Source organism: Sciurus vulgaris, assembly GCF_902686455.1.
Source record: "Sciurus vulgaris genome assembly, chromosome: 2".
NCBI classification, from domain to species: domain Eukaryota; kingdom Metazoa; phylum Chordata; class Mammalia; order Rodentia; family Sciuridae; genus Sciurus; species Sciurus vulgaris.
In genome coordinates, this window is record NC_136462.1 from 129,227,542 (window position 1) to 129,249,515 (window position 21,974).

General features: G+C 32.7%; 1 protein-coding gene across 1 annotated transcript in view; it reads right to left on the bottom strand.

The window, feature by feature from the left end:
* The window catches only part of LOC306650377 (uncharacterized protein), a 215,498-nt gene that overhangs the window by 132,389 nt on the left and 61,135 nt on the right, over positions 1–21,974 (bottom strand). Inside the window, exons 13-18 of the mRNA XM_079122356.1 lie at positions 19,774–19,917; positions 17,396–17,523; positions 15,710–15,816; positions 10,347–10,404; positions 8,609–8,648; positions 7,298–7,348 (exon numbers count right to left, since the gene is read on the bottom strand). Of these exons, the coding sequence (XP_078978482.1) occupies positions 19,858–19,917 (60 nt within the window). The 3' untranslated portion in view covers positions 7,298–7,348; positions 8,609–8,648; positions 10,347–10,404; ... (1 more) ...; positions 17,396–17,523; positions 19,774–19,857. The remainder of the gene's footprint in view (positions 1–7,297; positions 7,349–8,608; positions 8,649–10,346; positions 10,405–15,709; positions 15,817–17,395; positions 17,524–19,773; positions 19,918–21,974) is intronic.

Below are 21,974 nucleotides of genomic sequence, written 5' to 3' on the forward strand. Positions count from 1 at the left end.
GAATAGACATTTCTCTAAAGAAGACATACAAGTGACTAATAAGTACATCAAAAGACACTCAACAATTCTTTTCTTCAGGAAAATGCACACCACAAACACAATGAGATGCCACTTTATACCCTAGGATGACTCTAATCATGAAATCGCAAAATAGGAAGTGTTGGTGCGGACGTAGATAAATTGGAACCCTTACCGATTGCTGATGAAGATGTTGTAGAAGGTGTTCAACATTGGTAAATAGTTCAAAGACATCTATAAGGAATATCACGTGTTTTTGTCTTTCATTCAATTAATGTGATGTAACATTTGTTGATTACATATGTTGAAACATTCTTGTACCTAGGGCTGAATCCCAGTTGATTATGATATGATCTTTTTAATGTGTTCTTGAATTAGGCTTGCTATTATTTAAGTTTTGCATCTATATCCGTTAAAGATATTGGCTTGTGATTTTTTTTCTCAGTGTTCTTTTGTGGCTTTGGTATTTAGGTGAGTGCTGGCTTTATAAAAGGGGTTTGCTTTGAAGAGTCTGAGAAGCCATCTTGTTCTGAGTTTTTCTTTGGGAATTTTTTTTACTTGTTAATTCAATATCACTTGTTATCGTTCTGCTCATATTTTCTACTTCATGCTTCAGTTTTGGTAGGTTGTATGTTTCTAGGGATTTACCCATTTCTTCTAGGTTAGTCAATTCATTCGCATATAATTATCTATTAAGATTCTTTTTATTTCTGCAATATCAGTTGTAATGTCTCCTATATTTCATTTATATCTTATTAGAGTCATCTTTTTTCTTAACTATCCTAGTTAATTTTGTTGATTTTTATTTTTTCCATAAAACAACTCTTAGTTTTGTTGATATTTATTATTTTTCTAGTCTATATTTTATTTAATTCTACTATGATCTTTGTTATTTCTTTCCTTTTAATAACATTTGGCTTTATTTGTTCCTCTTTGTGTAGTTTATCCAGATGTGAAGTTATGCTGTTTTATTTTATATTTCCATTTTTCTTAATGTAGAAGTTTATCACTAAAAACTTCCCTTCTTTTACTTGCTATATTGTGTTTCCATTTATTTCTCTCAAGATATTTTTATTTCCCTTTTTATTTTTTTCTTTGGTTCATTGGTTGTTCATGAATATGTTAATTCCACATATTTATAAATTGCTAGTTTCATAATTTTGTGGTGAAAATACAGATACCTGATAGGATTTTGATCTTCTTAAATTTGTTAAGATTGTTTTGTCTTCTCTCTCATGGAGAATGTTCTATGTGTGCTTGAGAAAAATATGTATTCTCCTACTGTTGGTTGGAATGTTCTGTATGTCTGTTAGATTCATTTGATCTAAAATAAAAATTAAGAGCCGATGTTTTCTTATTGATTTTGTGTGAATTACATATCAATTATCAAAAGCAGGGTATTGAGATTCCTTACTATTATTCTATTGTTAGACAGCAATTTCTCTTTCAATATCTATTAATACTTGCCTTATATGTTTTGGTACTTCAGTTTTGGGCACATAAAGATTTATCATTGGTGTGTCCTCATGATAAATTAACTCCTTCATCACTGTGTAATTACTTTCTTCATCTTACAGTTGACTTGAAACCTATTCTATTCTATCCATGCTGTCTTCTGGTTTCCATTTGTATGAATACCTTTTCCATTCCTTCAGTTTCAACCTATGTGAAGCCTTGAAGTCTTTCATAGGCACCATAGAGTTGAGTTTTTAAAAATTCGTTTGTTCACTCTTTGTATTTTGATTGAATAATTTAATCTATTTACATTTAATGTGATTGTTCACAAATATGTACTTAACTATTGCTATTTTGTTAATTTTTAATCATGCTTTTTTGTAGTATTTTTGTTTCTTTGTTCCTCTCTTGCTATCTTTCTTTATGGTTTGATGATATCTTTAGTGGCACGCTATCTTTGTGTCTACTATAGGTTTTTGCTTTGTGATTAGCATGTGGCTTACACAAAGCAGGCATAATATTCTAATTTAAGCTAATAACAAATTAACTTGGATTGCATACAAAAACTCTGCACAGTTTCTTTCCTACCCTCACATTTTTCATTGTTTATATTCCAGCTTATATCTTTTTATATGGTATATCTATTAGCAAACTATTGTAGCTGTAGTTGTTTTTATTTTGTCTCTTAAACTTTATAGTACAGTAAGTAATTTATATATCAACATTATAGTATAGAAAGGTTATGAATTTGACTATATACTCTTCTTTATTGGTGAATTTTATTCTTTCACATTATTAATTATTGTCCTGTATTTTTAACTTGAAGAACTTCCTTTTGTGTGTCCTGTGAGGGCTACTCAATTGGTGGTGAATTCCTTCAGCTTTTGTCTGGAAACTTCTTAGTTATTCCTCCATTTTCGAAAGAGAACTTTGCAGGTAAAGTATTATTGATTGATTGGCACTTTTTTCTTTCATCGCTTTTAATATATCATTCCATTATCTCCTAGTCTGTAAAGTTTCTGCTGAGCAAAGCATTGATAGCCTCATAAAGTTTCCCTTGTGAGTGATAGGTCTCTTTTTGCTTACTGCTACTAAAAAATGTGTCTTTTAACATTATAAAAATTTCATTAACATTCACTGAAATTATTTATAATAATCACAACATAAGGAACTCATCTCCCTGTAGCTCACAGGAAAGGCAGACCCTCTTGATAGGTGGTTGAATGGTAACTTTATTTATTAATGATTGCTTTGATTTTTATTTTTGACAGTTTGATTATAATGTGTCTTGGTGGAGTTCTTTTGGGATTTAATGTGTTTGGAAAACTTTTAAGTTTCATGTACTTGAATGTCCACATAAATACCCAGATTGGTTGTTTTTTTTTTTTTTTTTTTTTTTTTTCAGCCATTTTTCCCTTAAGCTCTCTTTCATTTTTCATTCTAGTTCAGGAATTCCCATAACTCTTATGTTAATTCTCTTGATGATGTGCCATAAACCACATGTGCTTTCTTCATTTCTTTTCTTTTTTAGTTTTGTCTCCTTGGGTGGATAATTTCAAATTACTGGTTTTTAAATTAACAAAGTCTTTCTTCTGCTTGATCAAGTCTGCTGTTGCTCTCCATTGCATATTTCATTTTAGTCATAGTATAATTCAGCTCCTGAATTTTTAAAAATTATTTTATTTCTTTAAAAAAATTTTAAACAATTTTATTGGTACCTATTAATTATACATAATGGTGAGTTTTATTGTGACATTTGTGCTTATATAAAAACCATAATTTGGTCAATTTTAATTTGCAATACCTCCCCTCTCCCCCTTCCATCCCTCTGCTTCATGCTATTGATCTATCTTCTAGTTTTACGGGGTTCTCCATTTTTTTTCTTCAAGCTTTCACATATGAGGAAAGTCATTTCACTCAAAATTATGATCTCCAGTTCCATCCATTTTCCTAAAAATTATGTACTTTTATTCTTTATGGCCAAGTGAAACTCCTTTATGTTAGACTGATTCCACAACTTGACTATTGTGAATTGTGCACAATAAACATGGGTATGCATAAATCTAAGGTGTGGTATATCTGGATCATATGGTGGATCTATTTTTAGCTTTTTGAGGAACTACCATACTGATTTTCATAGTAGCTATATTAATTTACATTCCCACCAACAGTGTATGAGTTCCTTTTTCTCTGTGCCCTTGTAAGTATTTATTGTTATTTGTATTCTTGAGGCCTGCCACACATACTGTTTTCCTGGTTTCATTTCATTGTGTTTCTTACAGCTTTCTTCAAACAATTACTTTGAATTCCTTATTAAGTAATTTGTTGATCTGTATTTGTTTTGTGATTAGTTACTGGAAAATTATTGTGTTCCTTGGGTGGTACTATGGCAGAATTTGAGAGATGGCAGTGTTGATATATGCAAAAATTAGAGTGGAATAAATATTGCTTTAAGAATTAGTTTTCAATATTTATCACTCAGATTGAACAAAAAGGAACCAGCACCAAAACAGCATTCAATGTAAACCTTCTTTCACAAGTTTTTCTCTGTTCACTATTCTAAGCAATTTCCCCCCACATTTGAAAAGTAATAGTACTCCCAAGTACTCATCCATAGATGGCATTACTAGATACAACCTCAGAACAGAACCTGTATTTCTATTCCATTAAAAACTTGATTAAGTTCTTTGGATAGACGAGTCATAGCAAGGATGTCCTGACACGTGTTTCACCAGTTTTCTCTTAGATGTCTTATCCAAACCAAAAGCATCATTAGCGTAAGTTTATGCTTCAGTCTATTCTATCATGCCCACTTCACAACAATCTGTTAATCTTATTATCTTTTCTTGATCAGTAAGCAAATAAATAAGTAATGATTTTACCACCCCATAGGCTGGCCTATGGATTATATTGGATTTGTCTTCATACAAATAATATTCTTAGAAACTACTGACATAAGATGATATTGGAATATTGTGTGAGGAGAACTTGAGCCTGCCATATTTACTGGAAATGCTTAATCTGTGGGATCACCCCAGAACTGGGAAACCATGGTTTTAACATGACTCTAATCATATGCAGAACACACTGGTAACCTGATGTTCTTCTCTGTGTCATGTGAAATTTCTCTCTCTGTGTCTGTCTGTCTGTCTGTCTGTCTGTCTGTCTCTCTGTCTCTCTCTCTCTCTCTCTCCCACACACGCACACACACACTACTGGCCTATCACCTGAATAAGCCATATAAAGTTTATAGAGTTGTTGTTATTAAAAGAAGATGTGAGTTACAGTATCTATTGGAACTTTCAATGAGATGACAGTAATATCTATGTTTTATATACTATTCAGCACATAAAGCAAAGCAAACATAATACTAGATTAAAAGTTTTTATGTCCTGCATAATTGATTGAATGTCTCAATCTGGGACCTGCATATGTGACCTTATATTTATTTTCTTATTTGTTATTAAACATACATTGTTAGGACTAAAGACAAAAAAACTATATGCCAAGTATGAATCTGTTCAAATTGTCTGAAAGGAAAAACTCCTAATACTAAAATCTTAAAAATTCCCATTATAATGTTAAAATTTAGAAAGTATTTCAGAGAATCATCCTGATAAATTTTTCTAGATTTTTAAAATGAAAGCTATTCTGATTAATTTCTTCATGCTAACTCTGCTTTGTCTTTGTGCTCAATTTTGCACTTTCACTGTTTTGCATCAATAATAGCAAATTAAATTATCAACTTATAAATTATTATTTATAAATGTATATTATGATAAATAAAGACAAAAACAATCTATCCAGGTAATGTTTCTTTCAGAACTTATGAATTTTAGTATTCAAATTTTGTTTTGCAATTAGCAGTAGCAAACTTTGGAAATTAAGGACTACCTTTGTATGACTGTCAGTGATAAATGCTACTGTAATGGCATTTATTTCTCAAAGCACTGTCAGTTTTAATTATTTAATTCCAATTTATTTTAATAGTGTAACCTTAAGCAAGGATCACTTAAGTAGATACCTTAAATAATAAAATATTTATTGGAGTGTCCTATCTAACTATGCTATTTATAAAACACAGATAACTTTGTCTCATCATTACATTACTGAAATATGGTAACCTGAATATTGGGTGGTAATTTGACTATAAGATGACTGAAGAAAATCTTTCAAGCATTATTCTTTCTAGAAATAATTTCCAGAAACAGAAGCATGAGTGCATTTAACTTGGTGTTTAGTGATTGTAAATGTATTATATCTTGTGGTAGTAAAAAAGTGTTAACAACTTTCACTCTGAAAATAAGGATTTGATAAGGAAAGTGTAGTGTACTTCATATCCACTGAGGACCCTGGCATATCTATAGTGTTTGACATAGAGACCTAAGGACGTGTTTGACCTCTGGAGATTGCACAATACATATTACTACCAAAATGTCATATGTCAAATCAATATCTTCTTTATGATAAAATAAATTGATTGTTAGATAAGTCATAGCTATAAAGATAGATACTTGAATTAATATAGAAAATTTATTTCCTAAGACAGGGCAAATAAATATTTTACCTGTGTGAAAAAGAAATGTCAAAGATATGTTTGTCATAAATCATGTTATATTCTGATTATCTTTTGAATTACTTAAAATGAAGTAATAGCAGTAATTGATGACTAGAGCTTTTTGATTTTAGACTAAAAAGGAAGGAGGATTAAAAGTTGAGCCACATAGTTTAGTTTTAGTGTGTCAAGAACTCAAAAGGTAAGAAGGAATTGAAAATTGAAGTTCATTGTTCTGACTGTTGGTTTTATACTTTACCTGATTTCATCAATATTACCCAAGTTTTTCCAACTGTACAATGCATGTGGGCCTCTAGTGCCTTAGAAGTAATATCTTTGCATGTGGTATAGAAATAATTGCACTGATTTTTGAAATAGAGAAAAACATGTAAGTAAAAGAATTTAAGCATATGTGAGGAAAATATATAAATGTGTTAAAATAAAAATACATAAGTAACTATTCCACAAAATTTTCTTAAAATGCTTGAGTTAAAGAGAGGATGCATTTGATCTGTTATGAGGACATTAGTAATTAAGCGCCAAGCAACACACAATCTACTGGACACTATTCCTAAGAAATATATAAACCGATATTTGGACTAGTTTGATGAGATTTTTAAACTTTCTATTCAAGTATAAAATATTTAAACACTAAAATCATACAGCTTAATAGATTTGTATCATCTGAACACAGCAAGTAATCAATTTGGTGATCAAGATATATTTCAAAAATTCTAGAAACCATCCAACTGTAGTTTCTATTACTGTCTCACAATGCCATAGAATGAGAGAACAAAGTTTCATAAATAACTTCTTGGTTGCAAAAATATGAAAAAACTAACTTAAGTCAATTCTCAGTTATTAAATTAAAACAGAAATACAATATAGTATTATATATATGACCACAAAGAACTTATGAACCATGGATTCTGTATTCTGAAAGTCTAATAATTAAACAAATGAGGAAAGTCTGATAAATATTTTGCCACAGCTAGATTTCACTATAATAACTTTTGATCCAACATGAAATTGCTAAAACAATTGTCTTAAATCCTACATTTTTACATATAAGCAGGAAGGAATTAAAATAAAATAAAAATGGTTAAGAACTCAATAATGTAGGCAGCCTTGGTGAGTGTGTCACTGAGAAAAATGACATATCTTAAAAATATTCTTACATAAGCCTCTGAAAATATAAACCCAGACACCTCAAAATTTGGCACAGAACACACAAATACGAATTTCAAAGGATGTGGTCTAGTTACTCACCCTTATTTCTGAAGTGGAAGACAAGATTCTAGCTCTTCTATCTCAGTGAGACTTGATAGAGAAAAAGCAAAGACATAGTCTTAGAAAATACTGAATAGTAAAAATAGCAAAGCACTAAAATAGGTTCCACTGTTGTTATTTAATATGGTCAGACAGATATTTCTTTTAGCAATATCAATGGGGCTTCCAGTACACATCACAGTTGCTTCACCATTAATTCAGTCTTCTTAATCTCCTCATTTGCTGCTCAAGAATATACTTTCTATATATAAATATGCACAATTCAGTGTAAGAAAATGAAGCAAGTTTTGAGTCACTGAACATTTAAAAAAAATTCTTAGTTGTAAATATATACCTTTATTTTATTTATTTACTTTATGTGGTATTGTGGATCAAACCCAGTAACCCCACATGCAAAGAAAGTGCTCCACCACTGAGCCACTGAACATTTTAACTCCATTTTAGCTCCAGACTGAGTCACTGAACATTTTAAAGGTGTATACTGCCTCATAAAATAGGATGCTACTACCTGCTAGGAGAGAAAGAAAAGACGTGTCCACAGTGGCATTCTATTGTCACTGAAGGGTTACCAATTAAAGCCGGGTTTGGAGAGTCTTATATGTCCTACTAGAGGGTCATATATCTGGACCTCAGATTGTGATCTGGAATGAGTCCCTCAGCATCCTCAGACAATTGCACTCTTCATCGATCCAGACAAGCACCCTCCTAACAAATAAGCGTTTCCATAGCCAGGCTTATTTCATACAGGTTTATCTACTGCATTATGCAGGAAGAACAATAAACATACAGTACACATTTTGTTTAGTATCTGAGTAATGGAACTCATGTGAAATAAATGATCTTGATCCCTCTAGTAAAATCAGACAAACTGTTGGGAAATTTTAAAAAACCTTAAATCAACTAAATTTAAAAAGGTAAATTAGATATCAGAATAGCATATTGAATGACTATAGTACAAGTAAGACTAGAAACATCAAAGTTCTGAATGTGCTAGATAAAGATAAAAAGTCAATGTTTACCACACTTAAATTTCATAATGAAATTATTTTCACCAAAATGATAAAAAAGTCAGTAACTAAAAAATTATTCAAGTTACTTCCAAAGAGATTTTTAAAAAGGGAAAGAATAATGATGAAGTTTCACCATCCCTGAAGGGATACTCATGAGGAAAAAATGTGTCTATCATAAAAATAATATCCTTTAAGCCTTTGAAATCATAGACCTTGAAGTTTTGATATCACTGACCACAAAATTACACAGAATTTAAAAAATGTTAAAGTAGCTGCTCACCTCTCTTCCCTGAAGTCAAAAACTTGTTCTAGCTTTTAACCTGCACCAATCAGATCAGAAAAGTATACATCAATTAAAAATCAAAACTAAAAATAAAGCACAACATTGGTTCCATCATAATTATTTATGTATCATACAGGCATCCCAGCATTTTCAGGCCTTGCCACAAACTCACAGTTGCATAACTTTTTTGTCACTTTTGTCATTTTATTTATCCACTTGTTTCCTCCCTAAATTATTTCTTCTAAAAATAGATAATAATACTTTCCATGAAGTTATTCAACAAGTGACAAATCAGTTGTCTCTTAAATAGGAAATTCTAAGGGCTGGGGATATAGCTCAGTTGGTAGAATGCTTGCCTTGCAAGCATAAGGCCCTGGGTTCAATCCCCAGCACTGAAAAAAAAAAAAAAAAAAAAAAAAAGTGAAAATAGGAAATTCTAAATTTGAATTCAAATATTTTATGAAAATATCCTATGACATAGAAAGAAAGAAGAAAGAAAGAAAGAAAGGAAGGAAGGAAGGAAGGAAGGAAGGAAGGAAGGAAGGAAGGAAGGAAGGAAGAAGGGAGGGAATGAGGGAGGGAGAAAGGAAGAGTAGGTATGTGGTGGGTACATGATAGAGGTATTGTGGGATCATCAACTGAGCCAGTTCTGACAGTGTTATTGGTATTTTCAGAGATTCACTCAGCTGGACCTTAGCACCCTCAGATATTTGTGTTTATCATCAATCCAGACAAATTCACTGCCAATAAATAAGCATTCCTCATACCATACTCATACTCCTATTGGTTATCACCAGCATGCAGATTATTTCTATGAAGTGATCCAATAAGTGAGACAGCACTTATCTCTTTAATAGGAAATTCTAAAGCTGTATTCAACCAACAAAGATTTTATGAAAATACCCTGTGATGTAAAAAAAAAAAAAAAAATGATAAGAGAATAGGTGGACATTTGACTTGCCTTTTGTGTTGCTGGCTATAATGGCAACTCCAGAAGTTTCCCAGGACCATTCTGTCTAGACTAATACATGGAATTATACTGCAGTGGGACAGTTGTCAATGCTGATATATTTACCCAATATTATAGAAAGAGAGTCATAAGTTAACTGTGAACTTGGATTATATCATTTAGATAATTATTAAAGCATGTTAGGAGATAACTGACAGTATACAACATGATACTTCTTCCATCGATTGGTTTATAGTCCTCAGCTGGGAAAATTTATGTTCATATTATGACTAAAGGATCATTACCCCACACCATTCTGTTTTATCTGACTCAGAGCAACTTTATTTCAACAGAATCCACATTCACGTCAACCAATTGTTTCATGAATTGTTGCCTTCATTAACCTGCAAATGTTCTCAAATATCTGGATTTTTTATGAGACTTTATCCTCATTACTATTGTATAAAATATATGTTCTTTCAGAAGCTATATAAAATCTCCAAAGAATAGAAGTAAATATATAGGAATACTACTTCTAAAATATTAACTACTATATCCATCAAAGGAACTAATTATCAATAATTATTATTTGTTAAACAAAAATTCAAATTATATTTGAAAAGTTGTTAAGTTTCAAGTCAAAATCTCTCAGGATAGAAAAGTATCTTAAGAACCAAAATAATATTTATGACATGTAAAATATTCACATAGAGGAAAACATGTATACTTTTGAGGATGGTTGTATAGATTGTATAACATTATGGCTATTGATCTGTACCAGCTCACCTTGACTTACGGTGAAATTCGAAAAATAATTTCTTCCTCACTATCCTCCAAATACTGTCTGAAAATGAAATAAAAGCACAGCACAAATTAGTCTCCACTTTTATTCTACTCAAGATGTCTCACATACAAAAAATAAAAAGCAAGAAGAAACCAAAATTAAGCAGGGAAAAGGAATCCATGATCACTAAAAATCAACAGGCAGATGACCCATATTTTAAAAAGAGCAGAAAAATACAAATCTTTTGTAAAAAATGCATAGAAGAGAATTTAAAATCAAAAGCAAGCAAAATAAAATCTACCAAGAGGCAAGGGAATGAAAATATGCTAGAGCAAACCCAAGGCTAGTAGGTATTTGAGTTAAACAGAAAGAACATAGAACTCTTTCTGACCATCCTGAGCATTTAGTATAGACACCAAATTGGCCACCCCTTAAGTGTAGGACTGTGCTAATTCTATACTAAAAAATAATAATAGGTGTGTACAACAAAGCATGACATTTGGCTTTTTCATCTTTCCATGTCACCATTATAAGATGCTTTGATGGATAACAAAAAACATCAGGGAGGACATTAAAAAATTCTTAGAGGTCAATGAGAATGATGATACAACATATCAAAATCTCTGGGACTATGAAAGCGGTACTAAGAGGAAACTTCATTGCATGGAGCGCATTCCAGAAAAGAATGAAAAGTCAGCAATTAAATGACCTAACATTACAGCTCAAAGCCCTAGAAAAAGAAGAACAGAATAACAGCAAAAGTAGTAGAAGACAGGAAATAATTAAAATCAGAGCTGAAATCAATGAAATTGAAACAAAAGAAACTATTCAAAAAATTGACATAACAAAAAGTTGGTTCTTTGAGAAAGTAAACAAAATAGATAAACCCTTAGCCACACTAACAAAGAGGAGAGAAAAGACCCAAATTACTAAAATACATGATGCAAAAGGAAATATCACAACAGACACCACTGAGATACAGAACATAATGAGAAGCTACTTTGAAAATCTGTATTCCAACAAAATAGAAAGTACCGAAGACATTGACAAATTTCTAGAGACATATGCTCCTCCCAAACTGAACCAGGAGGACATACACAATTTAAACAGATCAGAATCAAGCAACAAAATAGAAGACGCCATTAAAAATCTACCATCCAAGAAAAGCCCAGGACCAGATGGATTCTCAGCCGAGTTCTACAAGACCTTCAAAGAAGAACTCATTCCAATACTTCTCAAAGTATTCCAGGAAATAGAAAAGGAAGGTACCCTACCGAACTCATTCTATGAAGCTAATATCACCCTCATACTCAAACCAGGAAAAGACACATCAAGGAAAGAAAATTTTAGACCAATATCCTTGATGAATATAGATGCAAAAATCCTTAACAAAATATTGGCAAACCGTATCCAAAAACATTAAGAAAATTGTGCACCACGATCAAGTGGGGTTCATTCCTGGAATGCAAGGATGGTTCAACATTCGTAAATCAATAAACGTAATCCATCATATCAATAGACTTAAGGATAAGAATCATATGGTTATTTCAATTGACGCAGAAAAAGCATTTGACAATATACAACACCCCTTCATGCTGAAAACACTAGAAAAAATAGAGATAGTAGGAACATACCTGAACATTGTAAAGGCCATTTATGCTAAGCCCATGGCCAACATCATTCTTAATGGAGAAAAACGGAAACCATTTCCTTTAAAAATGGGAACAGGACAGGGATGTCCTCTTTCACCACTTCTATTCAACATTGTCCTCGAAACTCTAGCCAGAGCAATTAGGCAGACTAAAGAAATTAAAGGGATACGAATAGGAAAAGAGGAACTTAAGCTGTCACTATTTGCGGATGACATGATTCTATATTTAGAGGATCCAAAAACCTCCTCCAGAAAACTTCTAGACCTCATCAATGAATTCAGCAAAATAGCAGGCTATAAAATCAACATGCATAAATCTATAGCATTTTTATACGCAAGCGATGAAACAGTTGAAAGGGAAATGAGGAAAACAACTCCATTTGCAATAGCCTCAAAAAAAATAAAATACTTGGGTATCAATCTAACCAAAGAGGTAAAAGATCTCTACAATGAAAACTACAAAACACTGAAGAAAGAAATTAAGGAAGACCTTAGAAAATGGAAAGATCTCCCATGTTCTTGGATAGGCAGAATTAATATTGTCAAAATGGCCATACTACCAAAAGTGCTATACAGATTCAATGCAATTCCAATTAAAATCCCAATGACGTACCTTACAGAAATAGAGCAAGCAATCATGAAATTCATCTGGAAGAATAAGAAACCCAGAATAGCTAAAGCAATCCTTAGCAGGAAGAATGACACAGGGGGTATCGCAATACCAGAACTTCAACTATACTACAAAGCAATAGTAACAAAAACAGCATGGTATTGGCACCAAACTAGACAGATAGATCAATGGTACAGAATAGAGGACACGAACACAAACCCAAATAAATACAATTTTCTAATACTAGACAAAGGTGCCAAAAATATGCAATGGAGAAAAGATAGCCTCTTCAACAAATGGTGCTGGGAAAACTGGAAATCCATATGCAACAGAATGAAACTAAACCCCTATCTCTTACCCTGCACAAAACTCAACTCACAATGGATCAAGGACCTTGAAATCAGACCACAGACCCTGCATCTTATAGAAGAAAAAGTAGGTCCAAATCTTCAACTCGTTGGCTTAGGACCAGACTTCCTCAACAGGACTCCCATAGCACAAGAAATAAAAGCAAGAATCAATAACTGGGATAGATTCAAACTAAATAGCTTTCTCTCAGCAAAGGAAACTATCAGCAATGTGAAGAGAGAGCCTACAGAGTGGGAGAATATCTTTGCCACTCATACTTTAGATAGAGCACTAATTTTCAGAATCTATAAAGAACTCAAAAAACTCTACACCAAGAATACAAATAACACAGTCAACAAATGGGCTAAGGATATGAACAGATGCTTCACAGAAGAAGATCTACAAGCAATCAACAAACATATGAAAAAATGTTCACCATCTTTAGTAATATGAGAAATGCAAATCAAAACTACACTAAGATTCCATCTCACCCCAATTAAAATGGCGATTATCAAGAACACAAGCAACAATAGGTGTTGGAGAGGATGTGGGGAGAAAGATACACTCACACGTTGCTGGTGGGGCTGCAAATTAGTGCAGCCATTCTGGAAAGCAGTATGGAGATTCCTTAGAAAACTTGGAATGGAACCACCATTTGACCCAGCTATCCCACTCCTTGGCCTATACCCAAAAGACTTAAAATCAGCATACTACAGAGATACAGCCACATCAATGTTCATAGCTGCTCAATTCACTATAGCCAGACTGTGGAACCAACCTAGATGTCCTTCAATTGATGAATGGATAAAGAAACTGTGGTATATATATACAATGGAATATTACTCAGCTATAAAGAATAATAAAATCATGGCATTTGCAGGCAAATGGATGAAATTGGAGAATATCATGTTAAGTGAGATAAGCCAATCTCAAAAATCCAAAAGAGGAATGATCTCACTGATAAGCGGATGATGACACTTAATGGGGGGTGGGAGGGGTACAAGAATGGAGGAAGGAGGACTGTATAGAGGGAAAAGAGAGGTGGCAGGGGTCGGGGGGAAGGGAAAAAATAACGGAATGAATCAAACATCATTACTCTATGTAAATATATGAATATGCAAATGGTATGCTGTTACTCCATGTACAAACTGAAACAACATGTATCCCATTTGTTTACAATAAAAATAAATTTAAAAAAAAGATGCTTTGATATCTTGGCTGATACCAAGAATACTAAGAAGAGAGGAAATACCAGTTTCTATTAAGCTGTACCCCAGAGTAATTGCCTGGCTTTTAACTGTGATGATGCAGCATGGTTACATTAGTGAATTTGAAATCATAGATGGTCATAGAGCTGGGAAAATTATTGTGAACCTCACAGATAGGTTAAACAAGTATAGTGTAATTAGTCATTGATTTTATGTACAACTCAGTGATCTAGAAAAAGGGCAAAATAATCTGCTGTCATCCCATCAGCTTGGTTTCATTATACTGATGACCTCAGCTGGCATAATGGACCACAAAGACACAGGCAAGAACCATGTAGGAGGGAAAATCCTGGGTTTCTTTTTGTAGGGATATAATTCAAATAAAATTCCTCAATGGAAAAAAACAAGATTTTTGAAAAGTCAAAGATAATGGAGGGGCTGTAGTCACAATTCTAACAAAATGTCCTCTCCAAATAGTTTCACAGTGTTATGGTCTGTATATGAGGTGTTCCCCAAAAGCACATGTGTGAATGGTGCAAGCAAGTTTAGAGGTGAAATGACTGGATTGTGAGGATCTTAATCCAATCAATGAATTAATCCCTAGTAGGGATTAACTGGTTGTAGGCAGGGAGGGTGTGGCTGGAGGAGGTGGGTTCCTGGGGGTATGCCTTTGAGGTATATATTTTGTTCTTGTTGAGTAGAGCTCTCTCTGCTACCTGGTGCCATGTCCCCAGCTGCTTTCCTCTGCCACAAACTTCTGCCATGATGTTCTGTCTTACCTCAGGCCCCAAGGAATGGAATTGATCATCCATGGACTGAGATCTCTGAAACCATGAGTCCCTAGATAAACTTTTCCTTTTCTAATTGTTCTTGTCAGGTATTTTGGTCACAGCAGTGAAAACTGACTACAACACACTTTTTACAAAGCTGCACCCTTAAAATTACTTAAAGATAGAGAACACAAGAACTTAAAAGTAACTAAGTAAAAAGAAATAAAACAATAGACCCAAAGGCCATCGACAGACTAAATGCAAGTTGAAGAGCACTTTTAGGGACCAGGATGGTGTAGTGACTCTAGAAATTAGTCCTTCCCACATACAACTCCTGGAAACCCTAGAAAGACCTGGACAGACTGAATCTCTGACTGCTGGAAGACTTCAAATTATGCTCAATACAACGAGCCAGATGGCCCAGTGCAAGATTTAAAGACTCAGAATTGATTTAAAGAAGTAAGCATGACTTTAAAAGATACAATTTAGTCTTCTAAATGTATACTTCTAGGGGAGGAAAAAGGCAAAGTTATTCCCTTTGACTGTCATGTGGTAAAGGGGGGAAAAAAATGGAGAAATTTCAGATCCTGTAAGACAAAAAGAACCACAAAATCCGGACTCACAACTCCTTCCTCTCTTCAAACAAATTAACTAAGCCCACTAAAAAGGGCCACCCACTTATGCCATCACATGTCTTCAAGAAAATATAAGGTCTTCTCATTGAAACAAACCATAGAACTCTACATAACAGTCATCCACTTTTTCTGAGAACACCTACTATAATGGTATTGTTAAGCCACGATCGAAAGTTGCCAGGAGACAAGACAGATACTTAGACATATCAGCTGTACTGGTGTCAACAAGCCAAAAAGTGGTCTTCATTACCTAAGGGAAGAAGAACAAGATCAGGAGGAGAAATAATTATGTCCTGTTGTACAGCTCATGCATGTTATTCCTTAATAGATTTGCTTAGTACTGAAAAATTATCCACCACAGAGGCTATAGAATAAAGGCTAAATATAAAAATCTTGAATTTGGAGAACCTCTAAAGTTGTTTAAGGCAGAAACAAGAACTTTAATTGATCACCCTTATTTACATATTGAAGGAAGCTATATTAATAGTAATTGATTTCATCTATTGCTTATAATTCCTCATATAATGATCATAGTGGAGCCATATGATACTCAGATAAAAAGACACCTGACCACTCATAACTCTATTTTGTTTTATGAATAAAGGTAAATGTATATATCAAAATTCAAATATATAGCCATAATATCATTGTCTTTATGTTCTGAGTCATTGATGAACCAGAAACACTTTCATAGCAACCTGACATACATTTGGGGTTAATACATTAACATCTGTATCAAATGAATATTAGACCTTTAAGATTGTGCTTAAAATCACAACACTTGTCAACTTTCTATCAGTGCAATTTCAGTGAAAAAGTTTTTTGCTCAAGGATACCATCAAGTCTATAAGTTACTCACTGAGAAAAAGAACCCATACTGGTAATTGTCTTGCCTCAACAGCTGGCCCTGATTATTCAAAGGTCTTATTAACAATTGACTTTACTCATAGCACATACTTTCATTATAACTAAAATAATGGAACCAAGTGATACTTGGGAGATAAAAATCAGGGACCAATTTGTTCATCCGTTTATTCAATTTCGAGTTTCCTGAAAAACATATTAATGAAACTCATATTTTTACCCTAATTGTAAGGGTCTTGCAGTGATAAGCAATTCATCAGTGATCAAAAATATTCCCAACACTGTTAAAATTCAGTACTAAATTTTTTTCTGTTAGTGTATTGAGACCCCAAATAACTATTAGCACACTGAGCATAATTCCAACAGATGATAACATTTTCCTACCTTCAATAAAATCAATTACAGATAAACATAAGAATTTTCTCAATAGAATTTTCTCATAAGATGTTTCAGTCAATCACTAAGAAGAAAACCCTATAATAATATGCTGTCTAAGTGAATAAATATTATAGAGGTGAGTCTTCACTAATGGTTGGTTTGGATGGTCTAATTTAGAATTTTTTCAATCAGCAAAGGTAGCTATTCACCTCTGCTCAATAGAATAGTGCTAGCAGGACTCACTGAAACATGAGATGAGAAAAAGAAAGCCAACATCTTAGTGGTAAATATTCAAGAAAATTGGAATTATAGAAAATTTAAGATTAAGTCATAATTTGACTTAGAAGCATTTACAACAAATGTATTTAGAATGAAAACAAGTTTCATAGGAGACAATATCATTGGAAACCCCCAAAAAGTCTAATGAAAGGAAATTAAGAAATTCAATGTCTTTTCTCACCATTTACCTAGGCTGGGCCTCAGTAATCCAGCTGAGCTTGACTTCTGACCCATCACTTTTGTTCAAGATAGCATATCATCATTGAACCAAGCTGTGGCACTCATGTATTTATATATAATATACTTACCAGAGATGGATCTTTAAACACTGGTGCTATAGCAAACCAGATGCCACGTATTTACTGTCAGACACTTGGGTGGTGCAAATTGCCCCCCTGGGCAACAGTGTAAAAATTTTTTCCTTAGTAGTCTTTCTCTAGGAGATAGGAATAAGACTACAGTCAAGGGGAAGAATTACATCTCTTATATATGTGTGGCTCCTGGTTGCTATTTCTAATTTTATAAGAAATTATGAAATTATGATATGTTTGATACTCCAAATATGAACCACTTTAAAGTTACAGAACCTTGATTGACCACTTACAATAAGGACAAAGCAAATAGGTTTCATGCCTTTTGATTGCCTGTCAAGGAATGATTTACCTACAGTTGAATCTCACTGTCATCACTTGGTTAAATATGCAACTACCTATATGAGTAATAATTGGCATCATATGTAACATTAAATTCCTTTTATTGAATATAATATAATATAATGAAAACTAGAATGTGAAAATAGGACTTCAGACGAATCATTTTTTTCAATTAAGGTAAAAGGCAACCTAAATACAGTATAGGTTAAGTATCTGTGGGTTTTGCATCCATAATTAAAATACCCATGAACTGTGTACAATGTAGTTAGGCCTATGATGGTTGCATCTATACAAAAAATGTACCAACTTTTTGTTATATTGTTATTATTCCCTAAGCAATATAGTATAACAACTATTTGCATACAAACATTAAATTGTTATATAAGAATTTTATTGTATTAGGTACTATAAATAATCCAGAGATGATTTAAAATATACAATATATATACAAATATATATGAAAATGAACTTATATATGCTAGAACTAATGCTAGAACTAATTCCTCCTCCTTACTATGCTCCATAAATTTGTACACATATTTGTGTCAATTACATTTTTTAGTTTAGAAGAACTTACATGCATGTTGTGATCTAGTGAACCTAAGAATTGCCAAGGCCACATCAAGAACACTTGACATCATTCATAGCATACACTTTCTGTATTATACTTCAAATAATGGAATCATATAAAACTGATGAGCGGACATTCAAATAATGTTTGCTTCTCAAATTATTCGACTTCAAGTTTCATTGCCAAGCATATTATTGAATCTTGAATTTCCATTATAGTTAAGTATAAGATCACACACAGTAATGAAAAACACAGGGTCTTTTCTTTAGAGAACTTTTCATGACCTATTCCACAAAAATGAAGCATTCCTATCAACAAGTCATCCCCATCAGTAAAACTGGCATCACACATAATTATTATACTGTACCTCGAATGAATCCATTCATTACACCTGAAACTATTTCTAGAAATAGAATATCACACTAACCATAATTTTATTCAGTTTCATGAAGCAAAGGCAACGTATATATCTTATACACTCATCCACTGCTGTTGGGACTGCAAATTGGTGCGACCAATCTGAAAAGTAGTATGGAGATTCCTCAGAAAACTTGGAATGGAACCACCATTTGACCCAGTTATCCCACTCCTCGGCATATACTCAAAAGATTTAAAATCAGCATATTATAATGACACAGCCACATCAATGTTTATAGCAGTTCAATTCACAATAGCTAAGTTATGGAACCAACCTAGGTACCCTTCAACAGATGAATGGATAAGGAAAATGTGGTATATATACACAATGGAATATTACCCAGTCATAAAGAGAATGAAATTATGGCATTTGCCAGTAAACGGATGGAACTGGCTAAGTGAAATAAGCCAAACTCAAAAAACTAAAGGCTGAATATTCTCTCTGACATGCAGATGCTGACTCACACAATATGCTGGTGGGTGGGGGGAGGGAGGAGTGGAGGTTCACAGGATTGGATTGGGGGAGTGAGAGAAAGGGAACTGGGAGGGGAATGGGAAAGAGAGTAGAATAAATTGGATATAATATTCCTATGTTCACATATGAACACATGACCAGTGTAACTCCACATCATGCATAACACAAAAATGGGAAGTTATACTCCACATATGTATGATATATTAAAATACATTCTACTGTCATGTATAGCTAAAAAGAACAAATAAAAAAACTTGAAAAAAGAAACCAATCCCCTCAAAAAAACATATATAACCTAACATCAAAATTCTGAGTCCATCTGTGTTCAATTCAGTTGTATTTAAATCATCCTTAAATATAAACATATTAGTAACCTAAAACTGTACAACATAAATTATCTACTTGTATGAATATATCTAAGTCAATATCTGCCAGAAGAGATGGTGCAAATGAATCATAAAATTTCCAATTTCAAGTAAAAGAAGTTCATGTTACAGGCAAGTTTTTTTTCGATAATGTCAGCATCAATTAGGTCAGTCACTCATTGAGAAGAATAATTTGATCACTCACAAATATTTTCTCAAATAGTGAATGCAGTCATCTCAGAGGTTAGCCTTTTCTTGGCAAATGTTCCACCTGGACTTTTCTCAGTCATCAAATGCAGCCACTGAACTCCAAGTCATCTTGTGGTATAGTTATTTCCAGTTGCACATTCTGAAACACATGGTGAGAAAAAAGAAACATACTATTAACTCTAACAGTGTAGGTATGTTAAGAAAAATACTATGAGCAGACTGAAAAGATCAGAAAGTTTTCCTCTGATAAGCAGATAGTTAGAGAAAGGTGAAACAAGAGCTCAAAAATATTTCATTTCTCAAGTCCAAATTAAGTATTCCAGAAAAAGCTAAGGCTTATCACTCTTCATTTAAGGATTGTCATATTTTCCAAGACAGAATAATGTCTGATCATTGACTGAAGTCACTGTACTCCCCACACATAAACCTACTGGTTCTATTGGTCCTGAAGACTCTTGCCAGTGATAACATCTTTAAACCCTCGTGCTTAAGTGAACTACAGTTTACACAGATTCAATGCAGGACTCTGGGATAACTTCAGGGACCAACTTCATGATGTGTGGTCATTTCTTCCATAATAGTTTCTATCTAACATAAGAAATACATCACTCATGCATGCATTGCTCAGGTGGTGTTACATAATTTGTAAACTAGGTATATGTTCTTGTTTTCCAAAAGGCTACATACAGTACTACGTTTACTGTCTTCCAAAATATGTCACTATCTTTCCTACATAAACCAAAGATTTCCATTGACCAGATATTGTCTATATTTTTTAAAAAGCCAGATGAAGAACAACTGGCATCTTTTTTAGTATTTGGGAAAAAGTAATGAAGATATAAAACAATATGCCAACTCATGAATATAGAGTTAAACTGATTTTGTTGTTAAGCAAAGTAATTACCCTGAATACATGCTGGTAACCAATAAATGGCTACAAAGATGTAGAGGATTTTTAGTGCTATTTATTTAAAATTAAAAATATAATTGTAATACATTACCCAATTTTAAGGAAATATTCAGCAGATATTCAATTGGTGTCTATAGTTATATCAAGTTTATTCTGATGCTCTGCTTTTCTTAATTCTCTGTCAAGCCTACTGTGATGTTTTGTTCTTTAATAATTGTCTTTGGCTTACTCTTATATTTTGTTTTTCATAATTCTTTTTCAATCCCTCCTATATTTGTTTATGTAAGTGTAATTAGAACATGTAACTAGTCACATCCTCAACATTTCAGTAAGGTTAAAATAAATTCAGTTACTCCACCATCCTTTTTCCTTTTGATTCTATTTATAGTATTTTAAATTTTTGTAAAATTTGCATTATAATTTTGATTCCTCCTCACAATTAACTTTCTATGCATCCTGCAATTTCAAAGCACTATAGATAATAAATTGTTAGCATCATGATGAGATAAATTTTAAAACTCAATATAAATTTTAGGTGAGTAACCTTTGAAAATGTCATACTACTGATGCATACTAAAGCGGTTTCTTGATTAGCTCTACATAAGATTTCTCCATCATATAGTAGCTTTATAAATTGCTGGTTAGTTTTGGTAGCTTGTTTTTCTAAATGTTTTACAATTTGAGACTTATTTTTCAAATCTTATTTTTTAACAGTTTATATGTAACGCAAAAATCAAATGTGATGCTTGATAGTCTAAAGATAAAATTTGAATATTTTATTGCATGTATTTCTTATAAGGAAATGATGTATTTCTTATGAAGATTCATGGATTATATAACATATTATTAATATTAGAAAGTAAACCCAGCACTAATAGAAACAGTCTATCTTACCCAGTAATGTTTTCTATATGACACATATTGCCCACCAATTCCATCATTTGAAGCTTCATTATGGAGTATTTGTTGGAAAATAAATATAGAACTGTTAAATTGTAAAATTTTAATTTTAATGTATAAAAGGATTCAGCCCAAATCTTAGGGACAAATCTGTTCATCTGGCTAATTCTTGCATCTGTCAATAATGTGAATTACAGACAATTTTATCTCCTTAAAGGACAGTCATCTAAGTTGTCCTTCACATATTATAGGAGAAACTTTCATACTTCAGTGAAATTAGTTTTATTAGTTTGGATTTCAGAAGTTGCAGTCTGCCCTATCATATTTCAGCTCTTTTATCTATCATATGATCAAATTTTTAATTCTATCATTTAAAACTCGTCACA